Source organism: Delphinapterus leucas, chromosome 4, assembly GCF_059928025.1.
Source record: "Delphinapterus leucas isolate spDelLeu-1000000601 "Yukka" chromosome 4, BTC_Dleu_Yukka2, whole genome shotgun sequence".
In the NCBI taxonomy this organism is placed as follows: domain Eukaryota; kingdom Metazoa; phylum Chordata; class Mammalia; order Artiodactyla; family Monodontidae; genus Delphinapterus; species Delphinapterus leucas.
In genome coordinates, this window is record NC_143132.1 from 58770277 (window position 1) to 58789517 (window position 19241).

At 42.9% G+C, this 19241-nt stretch overlaps 1 protein-coding gene across 1 annotated transcript in view; it reads left to right on the forward strand.

Annotated features, from left to right (window-relative positions):
- TMPRSS7 (transmembrane serine protease 7) overlaps positions 1–13681 on the forward strand; it is a 42362-nt gene extending 28681 nt beyond the window's left edge. Inside the window, exons 10-16 of the mRNA XM_030760817.2 lie at positions 1334–1441; positions 3535–3645; positions 4435–4551; positions 5845–6016; positions 8785–9053; positions 10484–10620; positions 12411–13681. Of these exons, the coding sequence (XP_030616677.1) occupies positions 1334–1441; positions 3535–3645; positions 4435–4551; positions 5845–6016; positions 8785–9053; positions 10484–10620; positions 12411–12581 (1085 nt within the window). The 3' untranslated portion in view covers positions 12582–13681. The remainder of the gene's footprint in view (positions 1–1333; positions 1442–3534; positions 3646–4434; positions 4552–5844; positions 6017–8784; positions 9054–10483; positions 10621–12410) is intronic.
- The last annotated feature ends 5560 nt before the right edge of the window (positions 13682–19241 follow it).

Sequence of the window (19241 nt, forward strand, 5' to 3'; positions counted from 1 at the left end):
CAGTTCTAGAGTCTGGAAGTCCAAGATCAGGGTGCCGGCATGGTTGAGCGAGGGCCGTCTTCTGGTCTCAGACTTCTCGTTGTGCCCTTGCATGGCAGAAGGGGTGAGAGTGCTCTGTGTGGCCTCTTTTTTTTACATCTTTATTGGGGTATAATTGCTTTACAATGGGGTGTTAGTTTCTGCTTTATAACAAAGTGAATCAGTTATACATATACATATGTTCCCATATCTCTCCCCTCTTGCATCTCCCTCCCTCCCACCCTCCCTATCCCACCCCTCTAGGTGGTCACAAAGCACCGAGCTGATCTCCCTGTGCCATGCGGCTGCTTTCCACTAGCTAGCTATTTTACGTTTGGTAGTGTGTATATATCCATGTCACTCTCTTGCTTTGTCACAGCTTACCCTTCCCCCTCCCCATATCCTCAAGTCCATTCTCTAGTAGGTCTGTGTCTTTATTCCTGTCTTACCCCTAGGTTCTTCATGACATTTTTTTTTTCTTAAATTCCTTATATATGGGTTAGCATGCGGCCTCTTTTATAAGGCAGGCACTCATCCCATTCACGAGGGCTCTGCCTCCATCACTTATCACCTCCTGAAGGCCCCACTTCCCCCTACCATCACCCTGGGCATTAAGATTTCAACATATGAATCTGGGGGCTGGGGAACACAAATATTCAGACCACAGCAGAGAGAAAGGATTTATTACTACTATCATGTTTAGCTATAAGCCCAGGATTAAAGATTCCATTCCAGGGAATGGATCTTTGATGAGTAGCCTGGTTGAAGTGCCCTAGGAGTCCTGAGTTTTGAAACCAGTCATTAATCTCTCTAGGTTCAACTTCTAAGATTAGCGGTTGCTAATACATTTTGCCATAGAGATCCCTTGAAAATGTAATTAAAGGCACAAACCCTCAGAATAATGCATCTGGTCATAGGGGATTCAGAAACACCAGAAGGCCATTTAAATTCCCCAGGGATTCTAAAGACTGCACACTGAGCATACTGGACTCAAAGGCATCTTCCAGCTTTCTCTTTCTTCAAGTCTGTGATAAAGCCAGGTTGCTGAGTCAAGGATGGAGGTGTAGGAATTTGTACGTGTGACCTGGCTGCAATGTCGACTCAGAGCTTCTGGTGGATTAGTTTGATTTCTTTGTTCTTAAATACTCTTTTTTGGTCTTTCAATTACCAGCTATAGCTTCGCTTTGATGGAGAAATTGTATTATTACTACCGCTATGTTGCCACTCAGCCACTTAACAATTCACATTTCTTTGTTAATGTGGTCTGGTGACTTTTAGGGACCCACACAGATTTCCTATGTCTTATTGTCTCTAGCCTGTCCTGTTGGATCTTTTAGATGCTCCTCCGGTTTATGTGTCCCTCAGGCCCAGCGCTGTGATGGAGTAAATGACTGCTTTGATGAAAGTGATGAACTCTTCTGTGGTGGGTATTTAAGCTTTTACTATGACTTTCTTAGGAATAAATAGTTTGTCAGGACCACTGTTGCTGCTAATGCATATCCTGGGTCTTTGTAGCTGTTATCTATTGCCACATAATAAACTATCCCCCAAACTCAGTGGCTTACGGCAATCATTTGTCCTGGATCATTCATCTGTGTGTTGTCTCAGGTATGACCAATCTAGGCTGGGCTCAGCTGGGTGGCACTGCTTTAAGCTGTGGAGCCTCCTGAGCTTGGTTCTTCTCAGGTTGGGGTTGGTTCTACTCTTCATGGTTCTTTTCCTTGTCGAGCCAATGGCCTGGCCCTGGCAGTGGTAGAAGCAAAGGAGGGGTGACCAAAAATATAAGGTTCCTCTTAAGTCCTGGGCTTGGAGCTGGCACACCATCACTTGTGTCATATCCCATCGGTCAAATAGCTGAGGCCATAGTCAATGGGCAGGGAAGTTTATTCTGCACACTTTGGGGCCATGGCAAGGGTGGGGGATGCATAATACTATCATAGAGAATGAGGATCTATGGTTAGTAAATCAATCAGCCACAATCTTAAACATAATCCTATTTTAAAGCATGGATCTTCCCTCTAGAAAGAAGTTCAGAATCTGCAGAGAAGTAGACACTTTCAGCATGCTCATTTATGGAGCACAGGTGTTGAGAATAAAAGAATTGATTTTTTTTTTAACCTGTATAGTTTGCATCAACATCACATTGGTAATAACTAAGTGGTGGGGTATTGGATATTCTTATTTTGGGCAGAGAGTCTCTGTATTGGTTTTTCATTACTATTTGCACCTAATTCCTGAATCGATCTCCAGTTTCAGGGAGCAAAATGGGGAGAATAGTTCACTGGACCATATGACACCACTGGCAACACTTTCTCCTAAAGATCCAGAGTTTAATTCCAATACAATTGCAATGATGAAGCTATTTAATCTTTTTCATATTTTGGAGAAATATTAAAGTTAATATAACTAGCTGAAAAATTATGTTCATAAAAAATAACCTGTAACTCTACACCTTTTTTTTTTATTGACAAAACAAATTAAAACCCTCTTAACTTAGGCTTCATTAACAATTTAAATCTATAGGGTCTTCTATTTCTTAAGAAAATAAATACCATTGTATAGTGATTGAGGTTGCTTTTGTTTCTTATGTTATTTTTATTCCCTACTATTATGCTCCAAATGAAAGTGATTACTGTTACTTCGTAACAAGGACTGTTTTTTAGTAATTATCATTTCTCATCATGCCATGTCGGGAGCTATTCTCTAGGAGTTGACTAGGTACTAGATACTCTCAGAGTAAATAAATGAACTATTTCAGGGCAGCAACGTCCTCCCCCCTGCTCCTCACAAGACATACCTCTGAAAAAACAGGAGCAGATAACGAAAATGATAACTTTTCAAAAAACCAGAAATGTCTAAGGAATTATACCTTCTAAGAGTGCTTGCTACTATATTGTGTCTGTCACTGGTCTAAAGGCAATTCCCAAAAATATTCCAAAGAAGAAAAATTGTAACAGATTTACACTGGTATTTCCTAGCTCAGGCAATGAATGTCTCAGGGTAAAATAATTTTAAAGAGAGTTTTCCTTACCAATAGACTACAAGTCTGTTGTTCTTTAAGATCTCACATTCGTTAATCTAGTCAACAAACTTTTAGTGAGCACCTAATATTTGATCAGGCGCCTGAAGAACAGAGATGAGTAAATCAAAATCCCCAATCTCAGGACACTCCGTTTTGTTTAGGAAGGTAGACGAGTCCAATTTAGATAACAGTTTATGATTTTTCTTTTCCTTAAAATCTTATGATGCGTTTAATTGTAATTAAAGAAACAAACCACCAGAGTTTAATGTATTTCTCCACAAGCAAAAGTCATATCTGACAAACTCAAAGCGCTAAGAATTACACCGAAATTTAAACATCTGCTTTTCCTCATGGAGGTGTCAGTTTTGAGAAAACACATGTTTTGTTTTGTTTAAGTCATCTTAACCATGTGCACGTTTTGGGGGCACTGCTGGTCATCAGGGAGTCCCACTGATATCTCAGGCTCACGAGCTTTCTGCCTGTTCTCCTTCCAGTGACTCTTAGACCTGCCTGCAACTCCAGCTCCTTCAGGCAGCACGGCCCTCTGGTCTGCGACGGCTTCAGGGACTGTGAGGATGGCCGGGATGAGCAGAATTGCACTCAGAGTGAGGAGGAGTCCTCTGCACTTTGCTGTTCTTCTAATCAGACTCTTCTAAGCCCAAATCAAAATATCTCTTGGGTTAGGGCAATCGACTTGTCCCAGTTTCCCCATGGAAAATCCCAGGTCCTGGGAATCCTCCTGGGCCCAGACAAAGTGGAAGAGTTGGCCACTTTAACTGGGGTGGAGTGTGTGTGTGTGTGTGTGTGTGTGTGTGTGTGTGAATTCTGGAAGATTTCCCTTGCTGACTTGCTTTTAATGCTGTTCACGACTCAAGGAAACTGAGGATTGGATATAGAGGGATTTGCCAGATACTGTGATAGGGTATGGTCTATTCTAGCCCCTGCAAAAACACACACTGCCAGAGTTGTGAACAAATGTGCAGTAATTCACAAAATCTGTCCATTCCCTCCCACCCCCAATGGTATAAAAGGACTGAGTATGGTGTTGATTTTTGCTCAAAAATTTTCTTGGAGAGCAAGGTAAAGTAATGGCAAAGAAGCCATGGCTTAAGCCACAGATATGGCCAACTGCTTGGCATCTCCCCTACAGTGGAAGAAAGGAGAGACTATTGGGTTGATTCTCAACTAGTGCACCTGCCTGCCTTCCTTTCAGTGGCTCTGCTGAGATGCAGGGACGGGACAGTGTGGGGTTGCTTCATTTCCCTCTGTCATGTTTCCCAGAGCAGCAAACACCGATCCTGTGGCTAAGCCATCCTTTGTGGACGGAATTCAGTGTCATTCACTCAAATCTGTCTCTGAATAGGAAAAATTCTTTCTTTTTTGCTCACTTTTAGGTATTCCGTGCAACAACAGAACTTTTAAGTGCGGCAATGATATTTGCATTAGGAAACAAAATGCAAAATGTGATGGCGCTGCGGACTGTCCAGATGGAAGTGATGAGGAAGGCTGCAGTGAGTAGAAACATGTTCCTTCTGATCCTTTGTATTTGTTCCTCAGTTGATCTGTTTTTCATTTTTATTCCTCCTTGGTGTAATGCCCCAGGCAGAAGTTGCCACAGGCCAGGGAAGAATAGTAAACATTGGTGAACTGAATCTGAAATGGTTTCTCAGAATTAAAAATTCTAGAGTGGATTCTGTCTTCTTTCTTAATAATAAGCATTCATGCACTAGATGTTTATACTGAGGACTTTCATTTTCTAATAACTCTAATCAAGGGATAAGCTCTTAAATAAAAAAAACCTATGAGAAAGGAAATAGGTACTGGAATGCCATGGATGACTTTGTTAATTATGCCTTATGTTGTGATCAATGTCAAGTGCTGGTTCGTTCCTTAGCTATGACCTGAGAACAGTAATCCACCCTATGTTATTATTAGTTGTGTGGTTTCTAATTGGCCATGTGCCAACTTGTTAGTTATGTATCCTTATCAATACTATTTATACTGGAAAATAATTGCTCTGATAACTAGTTTTTCTTAACTAGGTTTTTTAAAAAAATTAATTAATTATTTTACTTTTGGCTGCATTGGGTCTTCATTGCTGTGCGCGGACTTCCTCTGGTTGCGGCGAACGGGGGCTACTCTTCGTTGTGGTGCGCAGGCTTCTCATTGCGGTGGCTTCTCTTGTTGCAGAGCATGGGCTCTAGGCGCGTGGGCTTCAGTAGTTGCAGCACTCAGGCTCAGTAGTTGTGGGTCGCGGGCTCTAGAGCACAGGCTCAGTATTTGTGGTGCACGGGCTTAGTTGCTCCGCGGCATGTGGGATCTTCCCGGACCAGGGTTCGAACCCGTGTCCCCTGCATTGGCAGGCAGATTCTTAATCACTGTGCTACCAGGTAAGTCCAACTAGGTTTTCATTTGTTTGGGACTTACAAATTCTCTCCCAAATCAGCACAACTTCAAGGACACTCTCAATTCTGTTGCATTTGGAAGTAATCTTTTTTCTCTACCTAACAACCTGAACTCCAGGGCTCCTGTTCTTATCAGTACAGCTGTTACTAATAGGTCCCCTCCTCCCCTCATGTGTGTTATTGTACAGAGACTCTGTGTCAAGGCCTATTTTCAGGAGGGAGGTAGTGATTTGTTGGTGCTGGTTTCAGACAGACTGCCATCTCGCCTCCCTGGATAAGCAGGGGATTTCAAATTACTTATCTGGTTAGTCAGTTCCCAACCCAGCTCAAAACTTGACTGGATTTCCAGTTTTTCTTCCAAGTCTGCCTTTAATTTGTGTGACCCTTCCTCTCCTAAAGGCTGCAGCAGGAGTCCTTCCACCCTCCACCGCATCATCGGGGGCACCGACACCCAAGAAGGGGGTTGGCCATGGCAAGTCAGCCTCCACTTTGTTGGATCTGCCTACTGTGGAGCCTCAGTCATCTCCAGGGAGTGGCTTCTCTCGGCTGCCCACTGTTTCCATGGAAACAGGTAGGGCATCTCAATTCTTACTCTGAAGTGACCACAGACCACAGACCATACACCTGCCCCCATGTTGTGGGAAGAAGCTCCCTGTTGGACACATTCAATCATTTCAATTGGTGGTTTTTTATTTTGTTTTGTTTTTGTGACATCAATTGTATGCCGAACATTCTTTTTAGGAATTATTGATATAAAGAGAAGAACACAAAGGAATATCAAGAGCGAACAGGCTTTTACCAGACTGAGAAAACAGGATAGGGCTTTCAAGTCAGAAGAAATTCTGTGAGAATGTGTGAAGACTGTGGAGTATTGGAATGTGTGGAGAACGGGTATTAAGGGATTACTGGGGTACAGGAATCCCTATTTAGAGCGTGAGGGTAGCGATTCTGCATCCAATTTCCAGTGTAGAGCGGGGGAGGATTCCTACAGTCCCAAGCAATTCTCTGACATTAGCCGGGTGTCCTATAATTCAACTCAATTCTGACTTTGTCTACCCAGGTAGACAGATTAAACAGTTTAGGGGGGCTTCCCTGGTGGCGCAGTGGTTGAGAGTCCGCCTGCCGATGCAGGGGACGCGGGTTCGTGCCCCAGTCTGGGTAGATCCCACATGCCGCGGAGGGGCTGGGCCCGTGAGCTATGGCCGCTGAGCCTGCGCGTCCGGAGCCTGTGCTCCGCAACGGGACAGGCCACAACAGTGAGAGGCCCGCGTACCGCAAAAAACAAAACAAAACAAAAAGTTTAGGGGCTCAGTCCTACAAAACTACCCCTCTCCCCCTAATTCAGATGCCAATCCAAAGCCTAGGTTGTCACCTGAGCTTCTGACTGACTGGTTATAGAGTGGAGGTTCTAATGACCCCTTCCTTGGATTTTATTAATTTGCTAGAGCAGCTCACAGAAGTCAGAGAAACATTTTACTTGCTGGCTTACTAGTTTATTATAATAAGATATAACTCAGGAACAGTCTGATGGAAGGCATGCATAGGGCGAGGTATGAGAAAGGGTACAGAATTTTCCATGTCTTCCTGGTGTGCATCATTCTCTCCGAATCTCCATGCGTTCACCAGCCTGGAAGCTCTCCAAACCCCGTCCTTTTGGAATTTTATGGAAGCTTCCTTATACATCCATGATTAATTAAATCATTGGTCATTGGCCATGGATTCAACCTCTAGCCCCTCATTCCTCCCTAGAAGTCAGGAGTGTAACTGAAACTTCTAACCCTCCAATCACATAGTTAGTTCTCCTGGTGACCAGCCCCCAGCCTTAGCTGCAGTCCCAAAGTAACCTCATTAACATAACAAAAGACACATTTGCCCCTCTCATCACTTAGGAAATTCCAAGGGTTTTAGGAATGCTATGCCAGAAATGGAAGGAAAACCAAGTATATATTTCTTATTATAAATCACAATATCATGGGGGGATCATGAAAAAGTCCATTAGGGTTGTCGTCCGAAGGGCTCTGTCTGCCTTTACAAATGGGGTTATTATGGGGCAGACACTCTCCCAGCTAAGGGTGAAAGGGAAGCTCAGAAAACAACTTCACTAAAAAGTAACCTTATTTGGAATCTATTGGAGCTTAGGTACAAAAATATGCCATTCATTTCTCATTCAGAATTTTTTAAAGTGGAGTATTTCAATGAATTTATATAATTAGAGTATTTGTTTCTCCTGGAAGTTACAGGATTCATGTTAATGACTAAAACGGCTACACTTCTGTTCCACCATTAGTCTTTTATGCTAAGAAACTGCTCCAAGTAATACGTGGCCCTCAATACTCCCCTGGGTCCCCAGTGCTGCCCGTGAGATGTCAGCTAAGCAGATAAGGGGCCACACTCTTTGGGATCTGTCCTTATTTTTCTTCCAAAGCTTTTCACCCCACCAGAGCAAAGCTGCTGCACCCACGGAGACAGAAACCTCAGGTGGAGGTTACAAGACCCTCGGTGACTTCATGCCAGGCTAGCGGGGTCAGGATTAGAATTCTGGAAGGGCTCATAGGGAGTGAGACCCTGTGAAGAGTCAAGTATGAACAGTTAGAGCAGTGATCTTTTTTTGCGGGCCTCTCACTGTTGTGGCCTCTCCCGTTGCAGAGCACAGGCTCCGGACCCGCAGGCTCAGCGGCCATGGCTCACGGGCCCAGCCGCTCCACGGCACGTGGGATCTTCCCTGACCGGGACACGAACCCGTGTCCCCTGCATCGGCAGGCGGAGTCCCAACCACTGTGCCACCAGGGAAGCCCTAGAGCAGTGACCTTTAAGGCTTCTGGTAGTTCTCAAGAAGGAGTTTCCTTACATTCCTGCTTGGAATACTTTGATTTCTCATCTATTTTGGTATTCATATCATTTGAATTTGGCAAAAGGATCCCCAGACCACTGTCTTACTGACCCTGTCTGTCTCCATCGAATACCACTGTCAGCATGAATAGGGAGAAGGTAACAAATGAATTCCAGTCACTAACCATCTTGACCTGTGTGTGATTCCTGAAATACTGGTGGCAAGAAAATCGCCAGCATGTCCTTAGAGTTGAGGAAATTTTCTGGACCTTAGCTATCATTCACCAGCCCTGCTCTACCTTACTTCATCTTTGGTTTTACTGAGGAGACAAGGGAGGCTCAGAGAAGTTGTGCTTCTTGCCATGCCCATGGACAGAGGCAACGACTAAGATAGGGACTGAAAGTCAGACCTCCCTTCCTGCAGCCCTCCTCCCTCTGTGATGCTCTCTTTTCCAAACCATGTCTGGTTCTTCAGGCCTCTGACTCCGTGCTTCATTCCTTTTGTACCAGACTCTCCGACCCCACACCATGGACTGCTCACCTTGGCATGTACGTGCAGGGGAATGCCAAGTTCGTCTCCCCAGTGAGAAGAATTGTGGTCCACGAGTACTATAACAGCCAGACCTTTGACTATGATATTGCCTTGCTACAGCTCAGTGTCGCCTGGCCTGAGACCTTGAAACAGCTCATTCAGCCAATATGCATTCCTCCTGCTGGCCAGAAAGTGCGCAGTGGAGAGAAGTGCTGGGTGACCGGCTGGGGGCGAAGGCACGAAGCAGGTGTGTGTGTCAGTGAACGCCATGCCCTCCTCTCCAGATCATAGTAACTCGTGTTGATGTGGTGCTTTAGGGTTCATGGAGAGGGTTTTTGTATATGATCTCATTGAGCCTTCTAAAAACTCTGAGAAGTGGAATGGAGGAGAGTATTATAGTTCTTGTTTTATGATGCTTTCCCCTTGCCCCAAAAAGAAGCAGGACCCACTTCTTAAGGGAAGGTCTCTGAGCAAGGGACTGGATAGATAGTATGGGCTCTTTGCAAACTCAGAGGGGTTTGCTAGTTCCCTTTCATCCAAAAAAATTGACTCATTTTCATAAAGAAGAGAAGGATACTCTGTCACACACACACACACACACACACACACACCTTACTGTGTCAACTCATAGACAGTTGTCTGGAGGATGATGCGACCATGTCTTTCATCAGCCTAGAATGGATCCACCCAGGGGGGATGCCTTTTTACAATTCTTCCACCCAGAGGGGGCATCTTTTTTCATATGCACAAAGGTCAGACTTTATAGTAGGGAAGTCCCTACGTCTGTCCTGCCAAGGATTTTATGGCCTAGGATTCTAAATACACAGTAAGGAGAAGAATCCAAAGTTTTAATCCAAAGGTTAGAGCTAATGCTTTCCCTTGATCTCCCAGTCATCTTGGATTCCCTTGCAGTCATTTCCAAGGGCTTAGGACTGATACATTTTCTGTAAGTCTTGAACCTTATCTTGGCCTTGCTTTGACACTCTCTAAAGATTCACTATGGGCAGCTTCTCCAGTGCTAACTGCCTACATTTAGTTATTGAAATCATGAAATTCACCACCTGTTTGGCCCTGCTGAGGGAAGGCAGATCACTGCTCGAACACCTATAACCTATCAGGACTGTGCTCAGGGCTTTAATTACATCATCATATATCACAAGAGGAAAGAGTCTATTCAAACACCATATCATGGGACATTTTCTTTACAAGCATGAGTGTGTGAGTGTTTATTTTTCTGAATCATCTTAGCCGCAGAGGTCAGAAAAGGAAGTGAAAGAGCTATATCCACAGTGTTATGTTTTTGTGGTTCCGAGGATACTCCCATATGTCAGTTAACATGCTCCACTTAAGGGACCTTCCTGACCAGTGAGCATTGGTAATAACTGTTGCAGATTCACCGTCCTAAAGGCAGGAGGCACTTGGTGAAGGAGTATGGCACAGTAGCTAAGATGGTCGAGGGAGACCTTGGGTCTGAATTCTGCTCTGTTACTAGCTATTCTTGTGCTACTGTTTAAGTCCTTTATCCTCTTAAGTCTCCATTTCTTCATCAGAAGAATGGTTATCATAATAGAATTTACCTAAAAAAATTGTTATGAGGGTAAAAGGAGAAAATGAGTAAATTGTCTAATAAAGTAAATGTAATCATTACTGTGATTTCTACTTCTATGTGTTTTCCAGACAATAAAGGCTCCCCTGTTTTGCAGCAAGCAGAGGTAGAGCTCATTGACCAAACCCTCTGTGTTTCCACCTATGGGATCATCACTTCGAGGATGCTCTGTGCGGGCGTCATGTCAGGCAAGAAAGATGCTTGCAGGGTAAGTCATCTTACGTTTCCCTTGCCTAACATGTTGCACTTTCCATAAATGCCTTCACGTTTAATCTATACAACACTGGGCAATAACTCGGGCAGGGGCCTACCTTCATTCATATATTAATTATAATCCAATAGTCTGAGATCAGGAAAAGGTGATTAAATAGGAATTGGATCTGTAAAACTCATTTTCTAGTCGCCATGTATTTTCCTCCAACAATTAGGGAATGAAGTCAGGATTTATCAGTCTGCCATGATTTTCTTATAACCCAAAACTGAAAAACAAAGCAGAACGCACACACGCAGTGTTTTAGGATCACTAGCTATTTCTTAGCAGTGGCCATGTACTTTCTAAAGAAACAGTGTTTTATTTACTTACTCCTTTAATGCATAGGCTGGGGGAAAGGAAAGAGGAGTGGGAGAGGTGACAGGGACACTCATTTTTATGCCTCTGGATAGGCCTCCTGACAGTGGTGAAGTTGAAGGTCACCTTTGGGGGGACATTTCTATGAGCCTCAGATTCCAATGTATGCAGATATCTATTTGATTGCCAAAAAGTGAACAGATGATTTAGAGAATGAGGAGGGCAGGGGAACTGTTCCCGCATCTTTACATAACGTTAAAAATCATCTTATTATAATACTGTAGTGACTTCTATCTTCTAAGCTCCTATTTTGTGGCAAGAGCTGTACTAGGTCCTTTACATAAATTCATTCAAATTATTCTTTCATCCCCATTTTATAGAAGAGGAAACTGGGGCACAGAGAGCCTAAGTAAATTACCAAGGTCACACAGCTAGTTGAGCTGGGATTTGAACATTTACCTCTGTAATGCTAAAGCTACTATATTTTGGGTGCTTCCTGCAGCTAGTCGGTTATATAGTCCTGTTCCCCATAGCCACCAGGGTTTAGAGGTTAAATTAGACTTTGCAGAGTTGGTGTGGCAACGGTTAAAATAAAAAGATCCCAGTCTCCTACTAGTTAGAATTCACCTAATCGGGTTTAGAATTGTAAGGGTGGCATCCAGGGACACATTCGGAATGCTTTCTTTATCTTTGCCTCTGAGTAAGGTGTAGCTTCAGGTATGCTCCAAAATAAGGAAATAAAAATCCAAATATTATACTTTAAATACTGAGCACAGGAGGAATTCTGTTTAAACATTGAATTATTTCAGCCTTTGCTTTTGGAGTTAAGATGTCAGAAAGGACTCTCAAGTGAGGGTGATTTCTCTGTGATAATTATCAGCCAGTGATCCTTGGGGTTTCATAATTGGACCTGGTCAGCTAAACAGGGTCTCCTTTTCTTTCTTCCTCAGGGCCATGAGCCAACACTAAAGTTGCATGACCTAGAGGTAGAAGTCAACCTACCTTCCAAGATAACCATGCCTCAAAAGGTTCTTGTGAGGATTAAATGACCCAAAACAGTGCTTAGCACATAGCAGCACTAAATAAATGTTAGCTGTTATTATTATTGTCATTATTATTACTATTGAGGTTTGTTATTTTTTTGGAGGTATGTGAGAATTGTTTCCTCTACAAGAATCTTCTAATGTCGCTCTCAGCCTAAAGAATCTAGTTTCTTATGATGAATGCACCTTTTGATTATAGGAAAAATAATTCTAAAATGACATTAGAAGTTTCACATTATTTCTTGTTACTTCCCCAAACTGCATAGTAGTTAGCCAAGCAAGAACCTGTCAGAGTAGGCGTTTGCTCACAATTCATTAGACACCTTAATGCAAAATTGATGATCATGGGACAAATGTGCTTTTTACTTACATTATTTTCTTGTGTAGGGAGATTCGGGTGGACCTTTGTCCTGTCGAAGAAAAAGTGATGGAAAATGGATTTTGACTGGCATTGTTAGCTGGGGACATGGATGTGGAAGACCAAACTTTCCTGGTGTTTATACAAGGGTGTCAAACTTTGTTCCCTGGATTCATAAATATGTCCCTTCTCTTTTGTAATTGTGCAAGTTTGATTTTTGACTGTGTTTTATGTGATAGATTCTTTTAAAAAGAATGCAATAATTATCAGTAAAATGAGATAATTTTTTTCTTCTGGAACTCTCAGATTGCATACATTTGGTATTGAAAGACAGAAAGATTAATATGTATTTTATTCCCTGAAAAATTGCCTCAAGGATAGAGCTGTATTCATTCTTAGGCGTCAAAGGGCCATTGATTCAGGAATGGAAGAAAACTAACGTCATGAACCAAACCTCTAAAATAAGATAAAAAGTGGGTGAGACGCTCAAGAATCCATACCTTACTTTATGTTCCTATTCAAGGGCAGATATTTATAAGGATCCAGGCAAAACTGATTTATTGAAATAAGTTCCATTAAAATACCATGCCAGATCTTCAGTGTTCTAATGAAATTAAATGCATAAAAATGACTCCTTCACAAAAGCAAACAAAGCTAAACTCAGTTATTGACAGAGGAAGTACCTATGTTTTCCTTATTTTCCAATCCAACTTGTCTAACCATATCACAGGACTTTTCTTCAGCTGTAACATGGTAATATTGTGTACAGAGAAACCATCAAACAACTAACAAAACTTATTTGTCAATTGCTAATTAGTAATCTTCACTAAAATGATAGAATGAAACATTGTGGTAGTTGGATTGAAAGCACTTACAGGGGATTTAAGAAAATTGTGGCAATGCTGGTCAGCAGTTGAAAGACAAAGGAATTTTTGGATGACTGTTTTTTTTGTTTTGTTTTTTTTTGCGGTACCCGGGCCTCTCACTGTTGTGGCCTCTCCCGTTGTGGAGCACAGGCTCCAGACACGCAGGCTCAGCGACCATGGCTCAAGGGCCCAGCCGCTCCGCGCCATGTGGGATCTTCCCAGACTGGGGCACAAACCCGTGTCCCCTGCATCAGCAGGCAGACTCTCAACCACGGTGCCACCAGGGAAGCCCTGGATGACTGTTTTGAAAGTGAAAATTTTCAGAATATTATCATCTGACTTCTGATCCCTTTATAAAACTCCAATGGCCAAAACTTTCTTTTATTATCAGAGCCATGCAATACCTAGCACAATTATAAACCTATAGTACATGCTCAATACATCATAGTTATTGATTTATTTTGTTTTGATTTGGAGTGTTTCACCCATAATCTCAGAATAAACTTTTCATTAATAGAGGCTGTACTTAACAATATCACCAAGTAGGTAAAAACAGCAGAAAGGAGAAGAATGATATTATTTTTTTCCCTGGGACAAAGTTAAAGAAAGTAATAGCAATGTTATTTTTAAGTAGGATCCAAAATAATGAAACTGGATTTTATAGGACCTCGGAAAATCTTAATGTAACAGCAAAAGAAGAGAGAGTAAAAGGTGTCATAACCCAGATCAGATAGTAAGACTGAAACCTGGATATGATTTCCCTGAGATAGTGAATGTTTTCCATTTCACAAAACATATTTTGATTTGCTAAAAGACTGTTTCCTTCAGATAAAGGAAAAATGTTTTAATGATACACCTCTGAATAGGTCCCTGAGGATTCAGTAAACTGGCTGTGGCATAGTGCAATTCAGAGGGCCAAGTGTTCTCCTTAATCCACAAAGGGAGATTTAGCTACTGAACCCATGGCATAGAAGAACAAATTAGGCTGACAGTTCTTAAAACCTAGGTTTATTTTGCCTGGTATTGCTGTGACTTAGGTACACGGTGAATTGTACTTTTCACTTATGGTGATTTCTAAGGAGATTTGCTATTCAACAAAATACCTCACAACTTTGCATAAGTTTGTGATCTCAGTTAGGAGATGGAGGATGGCTAGCATGATCTATCAGATTCATCAGAGGGAGTTTTCAAACCACGCATACATGCTACCATTCTAAGCACTTGCTGGTGCTAATGTGAGTGTACCATGTTCCTCATCAGTGCAAACATGGGGAAAAGGTTGAGAAACACCAGTTTAACTTACTTGGCTACTTCATGCCAAGATGCCTTTAGAACCTGAATGATGTAGGAATATCGACTTTATTTTTGCAAAGGTGTGAGTAGAGGCAAATTCCAAGACTGGTTTAGTTAACAGAGTGGAATGGTCAAAGACAAAGACAGGAGCATTTTCATGTGCTAGACTATTGGGGAGAATTTGTAGGGACTCACCCTTCACAGTGCCTGGAAAACTGCAAAATGAAATACCACAAGCCAACCAACTATTTCTCATTTGTTTTCTGCTTGATTATCCTGAGTGGCTGATCCAATTGCTCTAACTGCTGATGTTCAGCATAGTACTGCTTGCCATCTGTCAACATATGGGTACAAAATGTGGTGTTTTTGTTTGTTTGTTTGTTTTTGTGGTACGCCGGCCTCTCACTGTTGTGGCCTCTCCTGTTGGGGAGCACAGGCTCCAGACGTGCAGGCTCAGTGGCCATGGCTCACGTGCCCAGCCGCTCTGCGGCATGTGGGATCTTCCCAGACCAGAGCATGAACCTGTGTCCCCTGCATCGGCAGGTGGACTCTCAACCACTGCGCCACCAGGGAAGCCCCCAATATGTGGTGTTTTGAAGAGGCATAGATCTATTTGAAGCTAATGAGATGCTTTGGTGACCTCACTTTAATGATGTTACTTTATTTTTTGTTTTATATGATAACCATTTAGGAAATTATTTGCTCTTAAAGGAGATGAAGAAAGAAGAGCAAGTACTATGACAAGAAAAGCAAAATTGAAAATCTTATACTGGTCAGCAAGTCGTGGCAAGAAGTATGTTCGAATTTTTTAATGTTATTTACATTTGACCCCCTTGAACGAACTAAAGTACTTGACTCAATAATAATTTTTAGATTATATTAAAAAGAACTATTTGTGCAAGAACAGTATACTTTTAAAAGCACATTTATAGAACTATTTATGAAAGAACAATATCCTTTAAAAAGCTACCCCTATAGAAGTCAGTTTTGAAGAAAATGCAAGAAGAAATCTAGATAGAATTTGATTCCTCATTCACAAATCCTAAACTTCAACAAGAATTATTTAATCTAAACCTGGTTCTACCTCTGGGGAGAAACATTTCTTTCTAACTCATCTGAATCTTCAGTTTAGAGTCAGACTGGCAGGATAAAAAAAGTCCTCAAGTAGAAGTTGGTACATTCACCTACATTCTAGGTCAGCTGTCTGGAGATGAAGAAATTTGCAGTTATCAGAAATCAGGAACAGGTTGCAAATAAGAATTTAAGTAGTTCAGGCAATATGGGGAGGTGTGAGCAAGTGTCAGCAATCCAGAAAATGTGACAAGACAGGAACACAAATCAATATCAAAAGAAAGTATATTGGGGCTTCCCTGGTGGCGCAGTGGTTGAGAGTCTGCCTGCCGATGCAGGGGACACGGGTTCGTGCCCTGGTCTGGGAAGGTCCCACATGCCACAGAGTGGCTGGGCCCGTGAGCCATGGCCGCTGAGCCTGAGCATCCGGAGCCTGTGCTCCACAACGGGAGAGGCCACAACAGTGAGAGGCCCGCGTACCACAAAAAAAAAAAAAAAAAAAGAAAGTATATTGAATCAAACGTTATTGCTGGGTGCAAAGAGTTTGGGGTAGGTGGGTATTAGTTACAGAGATACTCATAGTTATGGAAAGGAAAGGAATATTTACTGCGATTCTGCTTTTGCCAGGCACAGGAATAAATGCTTTACTTTAATTACCTCATTTAATCCTCCTAACTCTACTGGGTAGGGATCATTTTATAAGGAGGAAAGAAGCTCATAGACTTTAAACAACTTGCCTAAGAACACACAGTTAGTGAGGGTTTAAATTTGATCCTAACTCTTCTTGTCTTCAAAACCTATACTACCATAGCGATGTCAACAGTGTACAAGGGCTAGTCTTATGAAATTCTGGAAATGCATTCGAGTCTAGGTAAGAGAATTAATAAACCTCGCCTCGTGGTACTCAGAAGGCATTGAGAGATGTGGTGTAGAATATGTTTGTGACAGGAAACAGTAGCTTTCTGGTTCTCTGGGAGAGTGAAGGAGATTTTAGACATCTGTTCATGGAGAAACCGGGCTTTGAAGATAGCTACAGTCCATCCTACACAAGAGAGGGAATTTCCCACTGAGAATGAGCTCCTGCAGTCAAATGAGGAAATTATGGGAAAGGTGGTCTGGGGCTGGGTAAGGATAGGAGTCAGGGTTAGAGAGGTTTTAATGGTTCTAGTCAGGGTCTAAGGCCCTGGGTCTAGCAAGCTGTCATTACTGAGAATATTCAAATTAATCAACATTTACAGAGGGCACTGTGCTGGATACAGAGCGGAGTACTGGGAACATAGATACCTCGAGGAGATTAAATAACTGGTGGAGGCAGACAAGGAAAAAAAAATTCCTGCTTATATTCCATTTTAGCCATTCTGGCCTCTTTACTGATTCTCAGACAGTAAAAGTCAGACAGATTCCAGTCTCAGGACCTTTGTCCTGGAGTTCCTTCTTCTTTCAGAAATCTGCAGAGCTAATTCCTTGCCATCTTCAACTCTTTGCTCAAATTTCACTTTCCTAATGAGGCCTAAGTTGGTCACCTTATTTATAATCGCAACTCCCAACTGCACCGCTCAGCTCTCCAACCTCCCATACTCTTCTTTACCTTTTTTTTTTCCCCATAGCATGCACCACCTCCCAATATTCTAAAAACATTATTTAAGTTTGCTCCCCCTTAATAAATATTAGTTTCACAATGGCAGTGATTGTGTTTTATTTAGCTATCTCTTCAGATACATCTCAAGCACCAAGAAGAATGCCTGACACATAGCAAGAATTCAGCACTACTTGTTGAATTAAATTAGACTGAATATGTGACATGGTTAGCACAGGAACAACGTGTATGGGTAGCAGAGAAGAGTGGATAACTTTTGGTGGAGGAAGGGAATCAGAGAAGGTTTATTGGGAAAAGTGTGTTTCAGCTTGGATTTAAAGATGAAGGGGAGCTGTCCATACAGAAAGTGGGCTGGAGTGGAAGGAAAAGCATTTCAAGCAGAGGGAGCATCATATACAAAGACGTGGGGAGTGGCAACAGAAAGGGAGAGGGAAGGGCCAGCCAGGAAGAGGAATCTGGTCAGACCAGAGGAGTCTACTGACCACTGAATGTCTGAGAAGGAAGACTAGAAGTTAGTTATTGTAAGGAAAGGTATACATGCAGGTTCCTCTCTCTTTCACCTCTGATTCATTCTCTGCTCTTAGCCCGGGAGGCTGACCCCCAACCTCCATCACCAGTTTCCAGTGGGAGTTAACGGGCAAAATCCTGGCAGGTGGAGACAAAGATCAGAGAATTTTTCCTCTCTGCTGGACTGTAGTCCTGGCAGTGGCTGCAAATTTTTGTGACTACAGATCCTATCAAGAGGGCCCAACTGATGGTTCTAGTTTTTAATCAAGCTCTAGTCCCTTTTAAGCCTCAGGGTATGGAGGGCTTTCTGCTGTTGCTAGTCCTTGGGTGCCATGGTGCCCCTTCTTGGTTCCCTTAACCCTTGCTGCTTCATCAGAAAGCCTCTTACAAAATCCCAGCTGAGAATGCAGACTGAGTCCTGCCTTTTAGGGCAGAGAAAGCAGAAGTCAGTGCCGGCCAGCAGCTGAGTGGCTGCAGTTAGCACAACCCCAGCCAGCAGGCAGATGGAGTCCAGAGTCCAGATGAGCTGGCAGCAGGCAAGAGACAACTAGAGACCCGATATCTAGGCAGTGTCTGAACAGTAGGCATCGAGGGTGCTGGATTTTTGGACACAAGTCAACATCTTCTGAAATGGAGCTGATTTATATGTGCCAGGTCCAGGTCTCAAACTCATCTCAGTATGTATGTTTGTTGGGGGCAGGGAAGAAGTAGGGAAGCAAGCCAGCTCTGAGCAGAAGCTTGAGAGCATCAGCACACCCTGCAGAGCAAACATAATTTCAGGCTCTCAAGACCAGAAGTTCTGAACTATGGACTGTGGATTGTGTGTGGGTGCATATTCTTTTTCCTCAGGTTGTGTGTGTGTGTGTGTGTGTGTGTGTGTGTGTGTGTGGTGGTGGTGGTGATGGTGGGGTATCTGTGACTCCTCTTCCCAAAGGTAGATAAGAGCCAACGTTTATGAATGTTTGCTATATGTCTGAGTGCTCTGCTGACATCAACTCTATGAATCGGGCAACAACTCCCTTAGGGGGGTACTAACATTATGTCAGCTTTCCAGATGAGGAAACTGGGCATAGAAAGATGAAAGTCCAAGGTCTCACAGTTAGGAACCCTGTGAGAGGGGATTAATCTGGGCAGCCTGGTTCCTGAGCCTGCTGTTCCCTCCACCACTCATTACGGTGTCTTTGCCTGACTCTGGACTGGTAAGAGGAAGGAGTGTATTCGTATTGTGCACCTTCATTGGCTCAGAACCTCGCACGATGCCTGGCACGCAGGAGATAGTTATATGTTCATAGTTATATGTCGATTAAATGAATGAAATTTTGCTAGACAGCGAAAACTGGGGCAAGCCCGTGCAACAGACAGCTCCTCGAAGAGGGTGGAATGTCCATCCATGCCACAGCCCGACGCCCAGTCAGGCCCTCGGATCAGCTTCTGCTTTGTATATGTACAAATAGCAAAAGGCAGAGCAAGCAGCGCCCTGAACAAACCAGAAAAACAGCCCTCTTCCGCTGTGTTCCTGAGCTCAC